This window comes from Ascaphus truei, chromosome 11 (assembly GCF_040206685.1).
Source record: "Ascaphus truei isolate aAscTru1 chromosome 11, aAscTru1.hap1, whole genome shotgun sequence".
Classification (NCBI taxonomy): domain Eukaryota; kingdom Metazoa; phylum Chordata; class Amphibia; order Anura; family Ascaphidae; genus Ascaphus; species Ascaphus truei.
Genome location: NC_134493.1, coordinates 57,000,682 through 57,021,476, shown reverse-complemented (window position 1 = coordinate 57,021,476; position 20,795 = coordinate 57,000,682). Strand labels below are relative to the sequence as shown.

General features: G+C 55.1%; 1 protein-coding gene across 2 annotated transcripts; it reads left to right on the top strand.

The window, feature by feature from the left end:
• The first annotated feature begins 13,407 nt into the window (after window positions 1-13,407).
• Window positions 13,408-17,958, top strand: VKORC1 (vitamin K epoxide reductase complex subunit 1). Of its 2 annotated transcripts, XR_012787459.1 has the most exons (4): window positions 13,408-13,665; window positions 14,889-14,998; window positions 16,696-17,448; window positions 17,778-17,958. XR_012787459.1 is itself a non-coding variant. In XM_075566537.1 (3 exons), the coding sequence occupies exons 1-3, from the start codon at window positions 13,496-13,498 to the stop codon at window positions 16,923-16,925; spliced, it is 510 nt and encodes a 169-aa protein (XP_075422652.1). In that variant the 5' UTR covers window positions 13,408-13,495; the 3' UTR covers window positions 16,926-17,958. The 2 variants fall into 2 exon arrangements, 1 of the variants encoding a protein (XP_075422652.1); XM_075566537.1 differs by having other exon boundaries at window positions 16,696-17,958.
• Window positions 17,959-20,795: the final 2,837 nt, after the last annotated feature.

Genomic DNA, 20,795 nt, shown 5'->3' with positions numbered 1-20,795 from the left:
ACTGCAGGCGGCGCGCTCTCTCACTGCAGGCGGCGCGCTCTCTCACTGCAGGCGGCGCGCTCTCTCACTGCAGGCGGCGCGCTGTCTAAATGCAGGCGGCGCGCTCACTGCAGGCGGCGCGCTCTCACTGCAGGCGGCGCGCTCTCACTGCAGGCGGCGCGCTCTCACTGCAGGCTGTGAGCTGTCCCCCCCGCAGGCTGTGCGCTGTCTCACTGCAGGCGGCGCGCTCTCACTGCAGGCGGCGCGCTCTCACTGCAGGAGGCGCGCTCTCACTGCAGGCGGCGCGCTCTCACTGCAGGCGGCGCGCTCTCACTGCAGGCGGCGCGCTCTCACTGCAGGCGGCGCGCTCACTGCAGGCGGCGCGCTGTCTCTCTGCAGGCGGCGCGCTGTCTCACTGCAGGCGGCGCGCTGTCTCACTGCAGGCGGCGCGCTGTCTCACTGCAGGCGGCGCGCTGTCTCACTGCACGCGGCGCGCTCTCTCACTGCAGGCGGCGCGCTGTCTCACTGCAGGCGGCGCTCTCGCTGCAGGCGGCGCGCTCTCGCTGCAGGCGGCGCGCTCTCGCTGCAGGCGGCGCGCTGTCTCGCTGCAGGCAGCGCGCTCTCGCTGCAGGCGGCGCTCTCTCGCTGCAGGCGGCGCGCTCTCACTGCAGGCGGCGCGCTCTCTCACTGCAGGCGGCGCGCTCTCACTGCAGGCGGCGCGCTCTCTCGCTGCAGGCGGCGCGCTCTCTCGCTGCAGGCGGCGCGCTCTCACTGCAGGCGGCGCGCTTTCTCACTGCAGGCGATCCGTTGACTTTACACACCAGCCATATAAACAGGTTCTTGTTGTCTGGGCTCCTAGTCAGATGACCATCTGTGTTCCCCGAGCTTCACAATCAGGATTGGTCTAATGTTCCCTGAGCTTCACAATCGGGGCTGGTCTAATGTTCCTGAGCTTCACAACCAGGGCCGGCCTAATCCCGAGCTCCACAATCAGGGCCGGCCTAATGTTCCCCGACCTTCACAATCAGGGCTGGCCTAATGTTCCCCGACCTTCACAATCAGGGCTGGCCTAATGTTCCCCGACCTTCACAATCAGGGCCGGCCTAATGTTCCCTGAGCTTCACAATCAGGGCTGGCCTAATGTTCCCTGAGCTTCACAATCAGGGCCGGCCTAATGTTCCCGAGCTCCACAATCAGGACTGGCCTAATGTTCCCGAGCTTCACAATCAGGGCCGGCCTAATGTTCCCAAGCTTCACAATCAGGACTGGCCTAATGTTCCCAAGCTTCACAATCAGGGCTGGCCTAATGTTCCCAAGCTTCACAATCAGGGCTGGCCTAATGTTCCCAAGCTACACAATCAGGGCCGGCCTAATGTTCCCAACTTCACAACCAGGGCCGGCCTAATGTTCCCCACGCTTCATAATCAGGACTGGCCTAATGTTCCCCAAGCTTCATAATCAGGGCTGGCCTAATGTTCCCGAGCTTCACAATCAGGACTGGCCTAATGTTCCCCGAGCTTCACAATCAGGGCCGGTCTAATGTTCCCTGTGGCGAAAATGGGGGTAATCAGCGCATTAATAAAGGCAGTGTGCTCAGCTGGTTACCCCTATTTCGTATTGGGGATGAAGGGGTTAATTTGATATGCTGTTCCCATGTACCATTCTCCCCTCTATGCATTGTTGTCCCCTTGACTGCTAATTTAGGAACGGAGTGAGCCAGCACCCTGATTTTTGGTGTGCAGCCTCAGTGTAACCCCCCAAGAACACACATATTAAAAATATAACTTTGTCATAAGGGAAACATATATTTTTGATAAAGTGCCTTTCTGTTGGAGTTTTAAAATGTACCGGCAGGATGCTATTGTTTCTGCCTACCTTTGTAATGCATTAAGGAACAAATGTTATGCATATGTGGACCCCCTGTTGGGAGATGCCGATGCGTCTAGGGACGTGTGGGGGGGATGAAAGACCCCAGAGTCTTAAAGTGTCACTTAATCAGGATGTTTCTGAGTAGCAGATCCTGTTACTCATCCTGGATATTTGACACCTTGGGACCAAACTCCAGATGTTACATCCCCAGAAATGAGTGGCCCCTTTTTACTTAGCAGTGCTACCAAGCTGCTTACTGAGCATGCTGAGTTACCTGGGCTGGCTGTAGGATTTGCTCATGTGACAGCTACGATTCCAGAATGCAAGGGGTTAAAAATATTGCAATACGGAAACTTGCCCTGCTTCAGGATTTCGTTAGCCTTGGGGATTCTAGAACGAACCCCAGAGAACCAGAAAAGACTTTGCACTTTCACAGAAGGATTGGACTGGCTATTTATTTGGCAATTTGCAAAAGGACTACATTTTAAAAGACAATCTTCTGGTGTTGCACCTTTCTGGACATTATCCCCTGTTCCTATACCCGTAAGTATAATTATTAAGTTTATTCTGCAGTTGTCGTGTGTTTGCCTATCAAGGGAATAAATCTCAGTTTATTTTGCTCAACCTGTTCTGCTCAATCAGGATCCACGAAATATAAATGTGTTATTAAGCGCGTCTCCCGTCACATTCCCCAAGCTTCATAATCAGGGCTGGTCTAATGTTCCCCGAGCTCCACAATCGAGGCCGGCTTAATGTTCCCCGAGCTCCACAATCAGGGCCGGCCTAATGTTCCTGAGCTCCACAACCAGGGCCGGCCTAATGTTCCTGAGCTTCACAACCAGGGCTGCCTAATGTTCCTGAGCTTCACAACCAGGGCTGCCTAATGTTCCTGAGCTTCACAATCAGGACTGGCCTAATGTTCCCGAGCTTCACAATCAGGGCCGGCCTAATGTTCCCCGAGCTTCACAATCAGGACTGGCCTAATGTTCCCCAAGCTTCACAATCAGGGCTGCCTAATACTCTACTTTTTAATGTAATATAAATCTGATTATAAATGCAGAATTTGTATTCGTACTAGTGCACGTTTTCTAAATTTAATTGGGGGGGGAAGGGGGTTAATTTTCTACTTTTTCCTTAATAGAAGTTCCATCATCCCAGGGTCACAGATCAGGGGTCAGTGCTCCTTTACTGAGGTCATGTGAGATCAGAGGGTCAGCGCTCCTTTACTGAGGTCATGTGAGATCAGTGTCAGCATTCCTTTACTGGGGTCACAGTGAGATCAGAGGGTCAGCGCTCCTTTTCTGGGGTCACAGTGAGATCAGGAGGTCAGCGCTCTGTTACTGGGGTCACAGTGAGATCAGAGGGTCAGCGCTCTGTTACTGGGGTCACAGTGAGATCAGAGGGTCAGCGCTCTGTTACTGGGGTCACAGTGAAATCAGAGGGTCAGCGTTCTGTTACTGGGGTCACAGTGAGATCAGGAGGTCAGCGCTCTGTTACTGGGGTCACAGTGAGATCAGAGGGTCAGCGCTCTGTTACTAAGGTCACAGGGAGATCAGACGGTCAGTGTTCCTTTACTGGGGTCACAGTGAGATCAGAGGGTCAGCGTTCTGTTACTGGGATCACAGTGAGATCAGAGGGTCAGCGCTCTGTTACTGGGGTCACTGAGATCAGAGGGTCAGCGCTCTGTTACTGGGGTCACTGAGATCAGAGGGTCAGCGCTCTGTTACTGGGGTCACTGAGATAAGAGGGTCAGCGCTCTGTTACTGGGGTCACAGTGAGATCAGAGGGTCAGCGCTCTGTTACTGGGGTCACAGTGAGATCAGGGTCAGCGCTCTGTTACTGGGGTCACAGTGAGATCTGAGGGTCAGCGCTGTTACTGGGGTCACTGAGATCAGAGGGTCTGCGCTCTGTTACTGGGGTCACAGTGAGATCAGGGGTCAGCGTTCCTTTACTGGGGTCACTGAGATCAGAGGGTCTGCGCTCTGTTACTGGGGTCACAGTGAGATCAGGGGTCAGCGTTCCTTTACTGGGGTCACTGAGATCAGAGGGTCAGCTCTCTGTTACTGGGATCACAGTGAGATCAGAGGGTCAGCGCTCTGTTACTGGGGTCACAGTGAGATCAGAGGGTCAGCGCTCTGTTACTGGGGTCACAGTGAGATCAGAGGGTCAGCGCTCTGTTACTGGGATCACAGTGAGATCAGAGGGTCAGCGCTCTGTTACTGGGGTCACAGTGAGATCAGAGGGTCAGCGCTCTGTTACTGGGATCACAGTGAGATCAGAGGGTCAGCGCTCTGTTACTGGGATCACAGTGAGATCAGAGGGTCAGCGCTCCTTTACTGGGGTCACAGGGAGATCAGAGGGTCAGCGCTCCTTTACTGGGTTCACAGGGAGATCAGAGGGTCAGCGCTCCTTTACTGGGGTCACAGGGAGATCAGAGGGTCAGCGCTCTGTTACTGGGGTCACAGTGAGATCAGAGGGTCAGCGCTCTGTTACTGGGGTCACAGTGAGATCAGATCGTCAGCGCTCTGTTACTGGGGTCACAGTGAGATCAGAGGGTCAGCGTTCTATTACTGGGGTCAAAGTGAGATCAGGAGGTCAGCGCTCTGTTACTGGGGTCACGGAGATCAGAGGGTCAGCGCTCTGTTACTGGGGTCACAGTGAGATCTGAGGGTCAGCGCTCTGTTACTGGGGTCACAGTGAGATCAGAGGGTCAGCGCTCTGTTACTGGGGTCACAGGGAGATCAGAGGGTCAGCGCTCTGTTACTGGGGTCACAGGGAGATCAGAGGGTCAGCGCTCTGTTACTGGGGTCACAGTGAGATCTGACGGTCAGCGCTCTGTTATTGGGGTCACAGGGAGATCAGAGGGTCAGCGCTCTGTTACTGGGGTCACAGGGAGATCAGAGGGTCAGCGCTCTGTTACTGGGGTCACAGTGAGATCTGACGGTCAGCGCTCTGTTACTGGGGTCACACGGAGATCAGAGGGTCAGCGCTCTGTTACTGGGGTCACAGGGAGATCAGAGGGTCAGCGCTCTGTTACTGGGGTCACAGGGAGATCAGAGGGTCAGCGTTCTATTACTGGGGTCACAGTGAGATCAGGAGGTCAGCGCTCTGTTACTGGGGTCACGGAGATCAGAGGGTCAGCGCTCTGTTACTGGGGTCACAGTGAGATCTGAGGGTCAGCGCTCTGTTACTGGGGTCACAGTGAGATCAGAGGGTCAGCGCTCTGTTACTGGGGTCACAGGGAGATCAGAGGGTCAGCGCTCTGTTACTGGGGTCACAGGGAGATCAGAGGGTCAGCACTCTGTTACTGGGGTCACTGAGATCAGAGGGTCAGCGCTCTGTTACTGGGGTCAACTTGCCCTGCTTCAGGATTTCGTTAGCCCTGGGGATTCTAGAACGAACCCCAGAGAACCAGAAAAGACTTTGCACTTTCACAGAAGGATTGGACTGGCTATTTATTTGGCAATTTGCAAAAGGACTACATTTTAAAAGACAATCTTCTGGTGTTGCACCTTTCTGGACATTATCCCCTGTTCCTATACCCGTAAGTATAATTATTAAGTTTATTCTGCAGTTGTCGTGTGTTTGCCTATCAAGGGAATAAATCTCAGTTTATTTTGCTCAACCTGTTCTGCTCAATCAGGATCCACGAAATATAAATGTGTTATTAAGCGCGTCTCCCGTCACATTCCCCAAGCTTCATAATCAGGGCTGGTCTAATGTTCCCCGAGCTCCACAATCGAGGCCGGCTTAATGTTCCCCGAGCTCCACAATCAGGGCCGGCCTAATGTTCCCCGAGCTCCACAATCAGGGCCGGCCTAATGTTCCTGAGCTCCACAACCAGGGCCGGCCTAATGTTCCTGAGCTTCACAACCAGGGCTGCCTAATGTTCCTGAGCTTCACAATCAGGACTGGCCTAATGTTCCCGAGCTTCACAATCAGGGCCGGCCTAATGTTCCCCGAGCTTCACAATCAGGACTGGCCTAATGTTCCCCAAGCTTCACAATCAGGGCTGCCTAATACTCTACTTTTTAATGTAATATAAATCTGATTATAAATGCAGAATTTGTATTCGTACTAGTGCACGTTTTCTAAATTTAATTGGGGGGGGAAGGGGGTTAATTTTCTACTTTTTCCTTAATAGAAGTTCCATCATCCCAGGGTCACAGATCAGGGGTCAGTGCTCCTTTACTGAGGTCATGTGAGATCAGAGGGTCAGCGCTCCTTTACTGAGGTCATGTGAGATCAGTGTCAGCATTCCTTTACTGGGGTCACAGTGAGATCAGAGGGTCAGCGCTCCTTTTCTGGGGTCACAGTGAGATCAGGAGGTCAGCGCTCTGTTACTGGGGTCACAGTGAGATCAGGAGGTCAGCGCTCTGTTACTGGGGTCACAGTGAGATCAGAGGGTCAGCGCTCTGTTACTGGGGTCACAGTGAGATCAGAGGGTCAGCGCTCTGTTACTGGGGTCACAGTGAAATCAGAGGGTCAGCGTTCTGTTACTGGGGTCACAGTGAGATCAGGAGGTCAGCGCTCTGTTACTGGGGTCACAGTGAGATCAGAGGGTCAGCGCTCTGTTACTAAGGTCACAGGGAGATCAGACGGTCAGTGTTCCTTTACTGGGGTCACAGTGAGATCAGAGGGTCAGCGTTCTGTTACTGGGATCACAGTGAGATCAGAGGGTCAGCGCTCTGTTACTGGGGTCACTGAGATCAGAGGGTCAGCGCTCTGTTACTGGGGTCACTGAGATCAGAGGGTCCGCGCTCTGTTACTGGGGTCACTGAGATAAGAGGGTCAGCGCTCTGTTACTGGGGTCACAGTGAGATCAGAGGGTCAGCGCTCTGTTACTGGGGTCACAGTGAGATCAGAGGGTCAGCGCTCTGTTACTGGGGTCACAGTGAGATCTGAGGGTCAGCGCTGTTACTGGGGTCACTGAGATCAGAGGGTCTGCCCTCTGTTACTGGGGTCACAGTGAGATCAGGGGTCAGCGTTCCTTTACTGGGGTCACTGAGATCAGAGGGTCTGCGCTCTGTTACTGGGGTCACAGTGAGATCAGGGGTCAGCGTTCCTTTACTGGGGTCACAGTGAGATCAGAGGGTCAGCTCTCTGTTACTGGGATCACAGTGAGATCAGAGGGTCAGCGCTCTGTTACTGGGGTCACAGTGAGATCAGAGGGTCAGCGCTCTGTTACTGGGGTCACAGTGAGATCAGAGGGTCAGCGCTCTGTTACTGGGATCACAGTGAGATCAGAGGGTCAGCGCTCTGTTACTGGGGTCACAGTGAGATCAGAGGGTCAGCGCTCTGTTACTGGGATCACAGTGAGATCAGAGGGTCAGCGCTCTGTTACTGGGATCACAGTGAGATCAGAGGGTCAGCGCTCCTTTACTGGGGTCACAGGGAGATCAGAGGGTCAGCGCTCCTTTACTGGGTTCACAGGGAGATCAGAGGGTCAGCGCTCCTTTACTGGGGTCACAGGGAGATCAGAGGGTCAGCGCTCTGTTACTGGGGTCACAGTGAGATCAGAGGGTCAGCGCTCTGTTACTGGGGTCACAGTGAGATCAGATCGTCAGCGCTCTGTTACTGGGGTCACAGTGAGATCAGAGGGTCAGCGTTCTATTACTGGGGTCAAAGTGAGATCAGGAGGTCAGCGCTCTGTTACTGGGGTCACGGAGATCAGAGGGTCAGCGCTCTGTTACTGGGGTCACAGTGAGATCTGAGGGTCAGCGCTCTGTTACTGGGGTCACAGTGAGATCAGAGGGTCAGCGCTCTGTTACTGGGGTCACAGGGAGATCAGAGGGTCAGCGCTCTGTTACTGGGGTCACAGGGAGATCAGAGGGTCAGCGCTCTGTTACTGGGGTCACAGTGAGATCTGACGGTCAGCGCTCTGTTATTGGGGTCACAGGGAGATCAGAGGGTCAGCGCTCTGTTACTGGGGTCACAGGGAGATCAGAGGGTCAGCGCTCTGTTACTGGGGTCACAGTGAGATCTGACGGTCAGCGCTCTGTTACTGGGGTCACACGGAGATCAGAGGGTCAGCGCTCTGTTACTTGGGTCACAGGGAGATCAGAGGGTCAGCGCTCTGTTACTGGGGTCACAGGGAGATCAGAGGGTCAGCGTTCTATTACTGGGGTCACAGTGAGATCAGGAGGTCAGCGCTCTGTTACTGGGGTCACGGAGATCAGAGGGTCAGCGCTCTGTTACTGGGGTCACAGTGAGATCTGAGGGTCAGCGCTCTGTTACTGGGGTCACAGTGAGATCAGAGGGTCAGCGCTCTGTTACTGGGGTCACAGGGAGATCAGAGGGTCAGCGCTCTGTTACTGGGGTCACAGGGAGATCAGAGGGTCAGCGCTCTGTTACTGGGGTCACTGAGATCAGAGGGTCAGCGCTCTGTTACTGGGGTCAACTTGCCCTGCTTCAGGATTTCGTTAGCCCTGGGGATTCTAGAACGAACCCCAGAGAACCAGAAAAGACTTTGCACTTTCACAGAAGGATTGGACTGGCTATTTATTTGGCAATTTGCAAAAGGACTACATTTTAAAAGACAATCTTCTGGTGTTGCACCTTTCTGGACATTATCCCCTGTTCCTATACCCGTAAGTGTAATTATTAAGTTTATTCTGCAGTTGTCGTGTGTTTGCCTATCAAGGGAATAAATCTCAGTTTATTTTGCTCAACCTGTTCTGCTCAATCAGGATCCACGAAATATAAATGTGTTATTAAGCGCGTCTCCCGTCACATTCCCCAAGCTTCATAATCAGGGCTGGTCTAATGTTCCCCGAGCTCCACAATCGAGGCCGGCTTAATGTTCCCCGAGCTCCACAATCAGGGCCGGCCTAATGTTCCCCGAGCTCCACAACCAGGGCCGGCCTAATGTTCCCCGAGCTCCACAATCAGGGCCGGCCTAATGTTCCTGAGCTTCACAATCAGGGCCGGCCTAATGTTCCTGAGCTCCACAACCAGGGCCGGCCTAATGTTCCTGAGCTTCACACCAGGGCTGCCTAATGTTCCTGAGCTTCACAATCAGGACTGGCCTAATGTTCCCGAGCTTCACAATCAGGGCCGGCCTAATGTTCCCCGAGCTTCACAATCAGGACTGGCCTAATGTTCCCCAAGCTTCACAATCAGGGCTGCCTAATACTCTACTTTTTAATGTAATATAAATCTGATTATAAATGCAGAATTTGTATTCGTACTAGTGCACGTTTTCTAAATTTAATTGGGGGGGAAGGGGGTTAATTTTCTACTTTTTCCTTAATAGAAGTTCCATCATCCCAGGGTCACAGATCAGGGGTCAGTGCTCCTTTACTGAGGTCATGTGAGATCAGAGGGTCAGCGCTCCTTTACTGGGGTCACAGTGAGATCAGAGGGTCAGCGCTCCTTTTCTGGGGTCACAGTGAGATCAGGAGGTCAGCGCTCTGTTACTGGGGTCACAGTGAGATCAGGAGGTCAGCGCTCTGTTACTGGGGTCACAGTGAGATCAGAGGGTCAGCGCTCTGTTACTGGGGTCACAGTGAGATCAGAGGGTCAGCGCTCTGTTACTGGGGTCACAGTGAGATCAGAGGGTCAGCGTTCTGTTACTGGGGTGATAATGAGATCAGGAGGTCAGCGCTCTGTTACTGGGGTCACAGTGAGATCAGAGGGTCAGCGCTCTGTTACTAAGGTCACAGGGAGATCAGACGGTCAGTGTTCCTTTACTGGGGTCACAGTGAGATCAGAGGGTCAGCGTTCTGTTACTGGGATCACAGTGAGATCAGAGGGTCAGCGCTCTGTTACTGGGGTCACTGAGATCAGAGGGTCAGCGCTCTGTTACTGGGGTCACTGAGATCAGAGGGTCAGCGCTCTGTTACTGGGGTCACTGAGATAAGAGGGTCAGCGCTCTGTTACTGGGGTCACAGTGAGATCAGAGGGTCAGCGCTCTGTTACTGGGGTCACAGTGAGATCAGAGGGTCAGCGCTCTGTTACTGGGGTCACAGTGAGATCTGAGGGTCAGCGCTCTGTTACTGGGATCACAGTGAGATCAGAGGGTCAGCGCTCTGTTACTGGGATCACAGTGAGATCAGAGGGTCAGCGCTCCTTTACTGGGGTCACAGGGAGATCAGAGGGTCAGCGTTCCTTTACTGGGGTCACAGGGAGATCAGAGGGTCAGCGCTCCTTTACTGGGGTCACAGGGAGATCAGAGGGTCAGCGCTCTGTTACTGGGGTCACAGTGAGATCAGAGGGTCAGCGCTCTGTTACTGGGGTCACAGTGAGATCAGATCGTCAGCGCTCTGTTACTGGGGTCACAGTAAGATCAGAGGGTCAGCGCTCCTTTACTGGGGTCACAGGGAGATCAGAGGGTCAGCGCTCCTTTACTGGGGTCACAGGGAGATCAGAGGGTCAGCGCTCTGTTACTGGGGTCACAGTGAGATCAGAGGGTCAGCGCTCTGTTACTGGGGTCACAGTGAGATCAGATCGTCAGCGCTCTGTTACTGGGGTCACAGTGAGATCAGAGGGTCAGCGTTCTATTACTGGGGTCACAGTGAGATCAGGAGGTCAGCGCTCTGTTACTGGGGTCACGGAGATCAGAGGGTCAGCGCTCTGTTACTGGGGTCACAGTGAGATCTGAGGGTCAGCGCTCTGTTACTGGGGTCACAGTGAGATCAGAGGGTCAGCGCTCTGTTACTGGGGTCACAGGGAGATCAGAGGGTCAGCGCTCTGTTACTGGGGTCACAGGGAGATCAGAGGGTCAGCGCTCTGTTACTGGGGTCACAGTGAGATCTGACGGTCAGCGCTCTGTTATTGGGGTCACAGGGAGATCAGAGGGTCAGCGCTCTGTTACTGGGGTCACAGGGAGATCAGAGGGTCAGCGCTCTGTTACTGGGGTCACAGTGAGATCTGACGGTCAGCGCTCTGTTACTGGGGTCACACGGAGATCAGAGGGTCAGCGCTCTGTTACTGGGGTCACAGGGAGATCAGAGGGTCAGCGCTCTGTTACTGGGGTCACAGGGAGATCAGAGGGTCAGCGTTCTATTACTGGGGTCACAGTGAGATCAGGAGGTCAGTGCTCTGTTACTGGGGTCACGGAGATCAGAGGGTCAGCGCTCTGTTACTGGGGTCACAGTGAGATTTGAGGGTCAGCGCTCTGTTACTGGGGTCACAGTGAGATCAGAGGGTCAGCGCTCTGTTACTGGGGTCACAGGGAGATCAGAGGGTCAGCGCTCTGTTACTGGGGTCACAGGGAGATCAGAGGGTCAGCGCTCTGTTACTGGGGTCACTGAGATCAGAGGGTCAGCGCTCTGTTACTGGGGTCACTGAGATCAGAGGGTCAGCGCTCTGTTACTGGGGTCACTGAGATAAGAGGGTCAGCGCTCAGTTACTGGGGTCACAGTGAGATCAGAGGGTCAGCGCTCTGTTACTGGGGTCACAGTGAGATCAGAGGGTCAGCGCTCTGTTACTGGGGTCACAGTGAGATCTGAGGGTCAGCGCTGTTACTGGGGTCACTGAGATCAGAGGGTCTGCGCTCTGTTACTGGGGTCACAGTGAGATCAGGGGTCAGCGTTCTGTTACTGGGGTCACAGTGAGATCAGAGGGTCAGCTCTCTGTTACTGGGATCACAGTGAGATCAGAGGGTCAGCGCTCTGTTACTGGGGTCACAGTGAGATCAGAGGGTCAGCGCTCTGTTACTGGGATCACAGTGAGATCAGAGGGTCAGCGCTCTGTTACTGGGGTCACAGTGAGATCAGAGGGTCAGCGCTCTGTTACTGGGATCACAGTGAGATCAGAGGGTCAGCGCTCCTTTACTGGGGTCACAGGGAGATCAGAGGGTCAGCGCTCGGTTACTGGGGTCACAGTGAGATCAGAGGGTCAGCGCTCCTTTACTGGGGTCACAGGGAGATCAGAGGGTCAGCGCTCCTTTACTGGGGTCACAGGGAGATCAGAGGGTCAGCGCTCTGTTACTGGGGTCACAGTGAGATCAGAGGGTCAGCGCTCTGTTACTGGGGTCACAGTGAGATCAGATCGTCAGCGCTCTGTTACTGGGGTCACAGTGAGATCAGAGGGTCAGCGTTCTATTACTGGTGTCACAGTGAGATCAGGAGGTCAGCGCTCTGTTACTGGGGTCACGGAGATCAGAGGGTCAGCGCTCTGTTACTGGGGTCACAGTGAGATCTGAGGGTCAGCGCTCTGTTACTGGGGTCACAGTGAGATCAGAGGGTCAGCGCTCTGTTACTGGGGTCACAGGGAGATCAGAGGGTCAGCGCTCTGTTACTGGGGTCACAGGGAGATCAGAGGGTCAGCGCTCTGTTACTGGGGTCACAGTGAGATCTGACGGTCAGCGCTCTGTTATTGGGGTCACAGGGAGATCAGAGGGTCAGCGCTCTGTTACTGGGGTCACAGGGAGATCAGAGGGTCAGCGCTCTGTTACTGGGGTCACAGTGAGATCTGACGGTCAGCGCTCTGTTACTGGGGTCACACGGAGATTAGAGGGTCAGCGCTCTGTTACTGGGGTCACAGGGAGATCAGAGGGTCAGCGCTCTGTTACTGGGGTCACAGGGAGATCAGAGGGTCAGCGTTCTATTACTGGGGTCACAGTGAGATCAGGAGGTCAGCGCTCTGTTACTGGGGTCACGGAGATCAGAGGGTCAGCGCTCTGTTACTGGGGTCACAGTGAGATCTGAGGGTCAGCGCTCTGTTACTGGGGTCACAGTGAGATCAGAGGGTCAGCGCTCTGTTACTGGGGTCACAGGGAGATCAGAGGGTCAGCGCTCTGTTACTGGGGTCACAGGGAGATCAGAGGGTCAGCGCTCTGTTACTGGGGTCACAGTGAGATCTGACGGTCAGCGCTCTGTTACTGGGGTCACAGGGAGATCAGAGGGTCAGCGCTCTGTTACTGGGGTCACAGGGAGATCAGAGGGTCAGCGCTCTGTTACTGGGGTCACAGTGAGATCTGACGGTCAGCGCTCTGTTACTGGGGTCACACGGAGATCAGAGGGTCAGCGCTCTGTTACTGGGGTCACAGGGAGATCAGAGGGTCAGCGCTCTGTTACTGGGGTCACAGTGAGATCTGACGGTCAGCGCTCTGTTACTGGGGTCACACGGAGATCAGAGGGTCAGCGCTCCTTTACTGGGGTCACAGGGAGATCAGAGGGTCAGCGCTCTGTTACTGGGGTCACAGGGAGATCAGAGGGTCAGCGCTCCTTTACTGGGCTTAGGTAATCACTTTTCCTTAAAAGTGAATCCAGTGCTGCATATATAAACACAAAAGAAAATAATATACCTCTCACAGCTTCTGTAATGAGACTACAACTCCCATGAGCCCCTTCCTCCCTTCTTCACTGGTCCCATTCCCAAGTGGACTACAACTCCCATGAGCCTCCTCCCTCCCTTCACTGGTCCCATTCCCAACTGGACTACAACTCCCATGAGCCTCCTCCCTCCCTTCACTGGTTCCATTCCCACCTGGACTACAACTCCCATCATTCTCTCCTTCTTTGTTCCACTGTTTCTTTTTCTATCGCATCTTCCCAAACGGAACTACAACTCCCATGAGCCTCTAGTCCCCAAGCCCCGCCCCTTGCTGCGCTGCTCCAGTAGGATTTGCCCCTGGCTGATGGACAGCTGGCCCTTGCACAGTGCCCACGTCAGCCGGTCCGGTGGTCAGTGAGTGGGGACCATGGCTGTGCCCGGCTGGGAGAGGGCGGCCAGGCTGCTCCTGTGCGCCCTGGGCATCGCCCTGTCAGTGTATGCCTACCACGTGGAGACCTCCAAGGAGAGGGACGGGGGCTACACTGCGCTGTGTGACATTAACCCCTCCATCAGCTGCTCCAAGGTGTTCACCTCCAGGTGAGGCGGGATCCGACACAGACAGGGTTAATAGGGAGTGCGGGATCTGGCACTGAAGGGGTTACTCCTCATTGCTGGGAGTGCGGGATCCGGCACTGAAGGGGTTACTGCTCATTGCTGGGAGTGCGGGATCCGGCACTGAAGGGGTTACTGCTCATTGCTGGGAGTGCAGGATCCGGCACTGAAGGGGTTAGTCCTCATTGCTGGGAGTGCGGGATCCGGCACTGAAGGGGTTACTGCTCATTGCTGGGAGTGCGGGATCCGGCACTGAAGGGGTTACTGCTCATTGCTGGGAGTGCGGGATCCGGCACTGAAGGGGTTACTTCTCATTGCTGGGAGTGCGGGATCCGGCACTGAAGGGGTTACTGCTCATTGCTGGGAGTGCGGGATCCGGCACTGAAGGGGTTACTGCTCATTGCTGGGAGTGCGGGATCCGGCACTGAAGGGGTTACTGCTCATTGCTGGGGGTGCAGGATCCGGCACTGAAGGGGTTACTGCTCATTACTGGAGGCGTTAAATGGAATCGCCATACAATGGGCTAATGTGGAATATAGCTACTTCTAGCACTGTAGGGGTTAATTATATTAGCAATGCTTCGCTAGGGAATACATCCCCCCACCCCCACCCCACATGGAAGGGGTTAATTGTAAATAACTTGTACTTTGTGTACTAGAAATACTTGTGTCTGGTACAGAGGGCAGATTACAGTCAGTGTGCGCTGTGGTAATAGGGGAAACAGGCAGTGATGGGGTTAATTATAATCACTATTGCGTAGTAATAGGATAGAGCAGAGGCGGCCAACTCCAGTAATCAGGGGCCAACAACAGGCCAGGTTTTCAGGATATCTCTGCTTCAGCACAAGTGATGCAGTCAAAAACTGAGCCACTGATTGAACCACCAGTGCTGAAGCATGGATATCCTAAAAACCTGACCTGTTGGCCGCCCCTGCGGTATAATGTACAGAGATCACAATGCATTGTTCCTATAAAGGTGACACAGTACCACTGATTTTTTTTATTCGGGGGAAACATTCACACATTCATTTGATAAACCAGGCCCGTTACTGTGTACATAACCCTGAGCGTGTCTGACCGCGGACTTTGCTCCCGTAACGCCACACAGTGTCAGAGGTGAACGGAGCACATTAACCACTACACCATGTGACTCCCCATTCTAATCACACCCCCGCCTCCCCCCGGGGGGGGCGTCCTGCTTTATTCCAGGTGGGGCCGCGGATTTGGGCTGCTGGAGAACATCTTCGGGCCGCAGAGTGTGGTGAACCAGCCAAACAGCGTCTTCGGGGTTCTGTTCTATGGGCTGCAGGTCCTGCTGGGTAAGAGAGGAACACGTGTGTGACGTGTCATTACCAGCCCGGGTCCCGCTGGGTAAGAGAGGGACACGCGTGTGACGTGTCATTACGAGCCCGGGTGCTGCTGGGTAAGAGAGGAACACGCGTGTGACGTGTCATTACCAGCCCGGGTGCTGCTGGGTAAGAGAGGAACACGCGTGTGACGTGTCATTACCAGCCCGGGTCCTGCTGGGTAAGAGAGGGGACACGCGTGTGACGTGTCATTACCAGCCCGGGTGCTGCTGGGTAAGAGAGGAACACGCGTGTGACGTGTCATTACCAGCCCGGGTGCTGCTGGGTAAGAGAGGAACACGCGTGTGACGTGTCATTACCAGCCCGGGTCCTGCTGGGTAAGAGAGGGGACACGCGTGTGACGTGTCATTACCAGCCCGGGTGCTGCTGGGTAAGAGAGGAACACGCGTGTGACGTGTCATTACCAGCCCGGGTCCTGCTGGGTAAGAGAGGGACACGCGTGTGACGTGTCATTACCAGCCCGGGTCCTGCTGGGTAAGAGAGGGACACGCGTGTGACGTGTCATTACCAGCCCGGGTCCTGCTGGGTAAGAGAGGGGACACGCGTGTGACGTGTCATTACCAGCCCGGGTCCTGCTGGGTAAGAGAGGGGACACGCGTGTGACGTGTCATTACCAGCCCGGGTCCTGCTGGGTAAGAGGGGACACGCGTGTGACGTGTCATTACCAGCCCAGGTGCTGCTGGGTAAGAGAGGAACACGCGTGTGACGTGTCATTACCAGCCCGGGTCCTGCTGGGTAAGAGAGGGACACGCGTGTGACGTGTCATTACCAGCCCGGGTCCTGCTGGGTAAGAGAGGGACACGCGTGTGACGTGTCATTACCAGCCCGGGTCCTGCTGGGTAAGAGAGGGGACACGCGTGTGACGTGTCATTACCAGCCCGGGTCCTGCTGGGTAAGAGAGGGGACACGCGTGTGACGTGTCATTACCAGCCCGGGTCCTGCTGGGTAAGAGAGGGGACACGCGGGTGACGTGTCATTACCAGCCCGGGTCCTGCTGGGTAAGAGAGGGGACACGTGTGTGACGTGTCATTACCAGCCCGGGTCCTGCTGGGGAAGAGAGGGTACTGGGGACGTGTCATTACCAGCCCGGGGCCCGCTGGGTAAGAGAGGAACACGCGTGTGACGTGTCATTACCAGCCCGGGTCCTGCTGGGTAAGAGAGGGCACTGGGGACGTGTCATTACCAACCCGGGTCCTGCTGGGGAAGAGAGGGGACACGTGTGTGACGTGTCATTACAAGCCCGGGTCCTGCTGCGTAAGAGAGGGGACACGCGTGTGACGTGTCATTACCAGCCCGACACCTTCTCCCTTTATCTGCTTTGTGTCATGTAACCTTTGTAGTATCTCCCTGCAATAATGTAACAATACGTAGCATGCAAGCGGTTGTGTAACGATCTGTGTACACGCGTGACTGACGGCTATCTGTAGTATGCGAGTGCACATATATGACCTATGTGTAAAAATATATATGTAACAGGCATGACAATGAAAAGCATCCGTGGTTGAGGAGATTCATTTGGGACAAGGCAACACAGTTAGAAGCCAAGTCCTCAACCATCCGTGGTTTGCGTGTCATCTCACCACCATCACCTCTCTATAGTCCTCATCTCTCCCTCCCTCATATAACAACCTTTCTTCCCCGTGTGCCAGGATTCCAGGGGACGGTGGCGGCAGCGGTGGCACTGCTGGGGACATCGCTGGCGTCCATCGCTGGCTCTCTCTACCTGGCCTACATCCTCTTCTATATCCTGGAAGACTTCTGCGTTGTCTGCATCACCACGTACATCCTGAACGTCGCTCTCCTCCTCCTGAACGTCCAGCGGCTCCGAGGACTCGGGGCGGAACCCGTGAAGCAGAGAGCCAAACACAAGAAGAACTGACGGGGTTAGGGGCGTTCACTCGGCCTCCCCATCGGAGGTTTCCTTCTCCGGTCTCCAACATCACAACCTAAACCAGCAGTGGCCATCTCCTGTCCTCAAGGGCCACCAACAGGTCAGGCTTTCAGGCTGTACCTGCCTCAGCACATTTCGGTCAATCATTGAGCTACCTGTGCTGAAGCAGATATTTTCTTAAGTTGACCTGTTGGTGGTCCTTGACCGGAGTTGTCCACCCCCGACCTAAACCACCTGCCCTCGGAGAAAACCACCTCGGGACAGCACGCATCACGGAAAACGCGGCCATTTTATTGCAGAAATCTGCGTCGCCGCATAGACACGTCTGCTAAGGGGGTTTTAGGTCTCAATTCTCCAACTATTTTTTTTATAATGCCAAAGAAATGGTTTTGAGCTGCGAGTCGGTGACCCCATAACTGAGGAGCAGGAACCCAGAGCCGGTCACGCATTAACTCCCCATCATTCACCAGACGGTGACACATGGGCCGCGGCAGCCATCCTGATCCCTTAGGTCAGGGGGGCGCAAACTTTTTTCCCTGCGCCCCCCTGACGGCTGTCCCCTCGCTCCCGCGCCCCCCCCCCAACCCCAACTTACCCGCGCTCCGGCGTAATGACGTCACGTTGCCATAGCATTTTGACGCCGCGTTGCCATGGCGCCGCAGGGAGGAAGCCGCCGGAGCCACGGTAAGTTAGGTTTACAGAGGCCCTGCAGCTCCCCCGGCACTTAATTTAAGTGCCTTCGGGAAGCGCGCGGGGCCTCTGTAAACCCCGCGCCCCCCGTCGGCAGTGTCGCGCCCCCCCTGGGGGTCGCGCCCCACAGTTTGCGCACCGCTGCCTTAGGTTACCGAGTTAAAGTCCCAATTTGATTGTTGCTGTACCGCCCTCTACAGGCGGATAGGTCACAGTGCAGTTAATGCACGGGTCAAACTCTGTGCCGTCCGATGAAATGGTTAATGACAAATGTTACCCAAACATTCCGTTTTCTATGGGATTTTATAATAAACTGTAATGTTTTACCATATGGAGGTGTGCGCTACTGATGTGCTTAGGTGTGCGCTACTGATGTGCTTAGGTGTGCGCTACTGATGTGCTTAGGTATGCGCTACTGATGTGCTTAGGTGTGCGCTACTGATGTGCTTAGGTGTGCGCTACTGATGTGCTTAGGTGTGCGCTACTGATGTGCTTAGGTGTGCGCTACTGATGTGCTTAGGTGTGCGCTACTGATGTGCTTAGGTGTGCGCTACTGATGTGCTTAGGTGTGTGCTACTGATGTGCTTAGGTGTGCGCTACTGATGTGCTTAGGTGTGCGCTACTGATGTGCTTAGGTGTGCGCTACTGATGTGCTTAGGTATGCGCTACTGATGTGCTTAGGTGTGCGCTACTGATGTGCTTAGGTATGCGCTACTGATGTGCTTAGGTGTGCGCTACTGATGTGCTTAGGTGTGCGCTACTGATGTGCTTAGGTGTGTGCTACTGATGTGCTTAGGTGTGCGCTACTGATGTGCTTAGGTGTGCGCTACTGATGTGCTTAGGTGTGCGCTACTGATGTGCTTAGGTGTGCGCTACTGATGTGCTTAGGTGTGCGCTACTGATGTGCTTAGGTGTGCGCTACTGATGTGCTTAGGTGTGCGCTACTGATGTGCTTAGGTGTGCGCTACTGATGTGCTTAGGTGTGCGCTACTGATGTGCTTAGGTGTGCGCTACTGATGTGCTTAGGTGTGCGCTACTGAGGTGCTTAGGTGTGCGCTACTGATGTGCTTAGGTGTGCGCTACTGATGTGCTTAGGTGTGCGCTACTGATGTGCTTAGGTGTGCGCTACTGATGTGCTTAGGTGTGCGCTACTGATGTGCTTAGGTGTGCGCTACTGATGTGCTTAGGTGTGCGCTACTGATGTGCTTAGGTATGCGCTACTGATGTGCTTAGGTGTGCGCTACTGATGTGCTTAGGTGTGCGCTACTGATGTGCTTAGGTGTGCGCTACTGAGGTGCTTAGGTGTGCGCTACTGAGGTGCTTAGGTGTGCGCTACTGAGGTGCTTAGGTGTGCGCTACTGATGTGCTTAGGTGTGCGCTACTGATGTGCTTAGGTGTGCGCTACTGATGTGCTTAGGTGTGCGCTACTGATGTGCTTAGGTGTGCGCTACTGATGTGCTTAGGTGTGCGCTACTGATGTGCTTAGGTGTGCGCTACTGATGTGCTTAGGTGTGCGCTACTGATGTGCTTAGGTGTGCGCTACTGATGTGCTTAGGTGTGCGCTACTGATGTGCTTAGGTGTGCGCTACCGATGTGCTTAGGTGTGCGCTACCGATGTGCTTAGGTGTGCGCTACCGATGTGCTTAGGTGTGCGCTACTGATGTGCTTAGGTATGCGCTACTGATGTGCTTAGGTGTGCGCTACTGATGTGCTTAGGTGTGCGCTACTGATGTGTTTAGGTGTGCGCTACTGATGTGCTTAGGTGTGCGCTACTGATGTGCTTAGGTAGCATTTGTGTGTGTGGCTATGTATCCTTTTTGGCTACTAATCTACCCTGCCTAACACATAAACCCAGGTACCAGTGCAGGAAGTGTTAGGGTTAATCTGGGTTTTCCCCTGCAGTAAGATGCTCCCTTGAGTGACGGGGGTGGGACTAGGTCTGTGTTCTGCCCAATCAGGGGCTCAGACCTAAGACCCTCATCCTGGGCACAAAAGATGCTGCAGAGCCTAAATTTAGTGCAGTTCTGGAAGCCTTTCAAAGTGGGCTCTGTTGGAAGCGCGGAGCCAGGGTCTCTGTGTGGGAAGCGCGGAGCCAGGGTCTCTGTGTTGGAAGCGCGGAGCCAGGGTCTCTGTGTTGGAAGCGCGGAGCCAGGGTCTCTGTGTTGGAAGCGCGGAGCCAGGCTCTCTGTGTGGGAAGCGCGGAGCCAGGGTCTCTGTGTGGGAAGCGCGGAGCCAAGGTCTCTGTGTTGGAAGCGCGGAGCCAGGGTCTCTGTGTGGGAAGCGCGGAGCCTGGGTCTCTGTGTTGGAAGCGCGGAGCCAGGGTCTCTGTGTTGGAAGCGCGGAGCCAGGGTCTCTGTGTTGGAAGCGCGGAGCCAGGGTCTCTGTGTTGGAAGCACGGAGCCAGGGTCTCTGTGTTGGAAGCGCGGAGCCAGGGTCTCTGTGTTGGAAGCGCGGAGCCAGGGTCTCTGTGTTGGAAGCGCGGAGCCAGGTTCTCTGTGTTGGAAGCGCGGAGCCAGGGTCTCTGTGTTGGAAGCGCGGAGCCAGAGTCTCTGTGTTGGAAGCGCGGAGCCAGGGTCTCTGTGTGGGAAGCGCGGAGCCAGGGTCTCTGTGTGGGAAGCGCGGAGCCAGGGTCTCTGTGTTGGAAGCGCGGAGCCAGGGTCTCTGTGTTGGAAGCGCGGAGCCAGGGTCTCTGTGTGGGAAGCGCGGAGCCACGGTCTCTGTGTTGGAAGCGCGGAGCCAGGGTCTCTGTGTTGGAAGCGCGGAGCCAGGGTCTCTGTGTTGGAAGCGCGGAGCCAGGGTCTCTGTGTTGGAAGCGCGGAGCCAGGGTCTCTGTGTGGGAAGCGCGGAGCCAGGGTCTCTGTGTTGGAAGCGCGGAGCCAGCGTCTCTGTGTTGGAAGCGCGGAGCCAGGGTCTCTGTGTTGGAAGCGCGGAGCCAGGGTCTCTGTGTGGGAAGCGCGGAGCCAAGGTCTCTGTGTTGGAAGTGCGGAGCCAGAGTCTCTGTGTTGGAAGCGCGGAGCCAGGGTCTCTGTGTTGGAAGCGCGGAGCCAGGGTCTGTGTGTTGGAAGCGCGGAGCCAGGGTCTCTGTGTGGGAAGCGCGGAGCCAGGGTCTCTGTGTTGGAAGCGCGGAGCCAGGGTCTGTGTGTTGGAAGCGCGGAGCCAGGGTCTCTG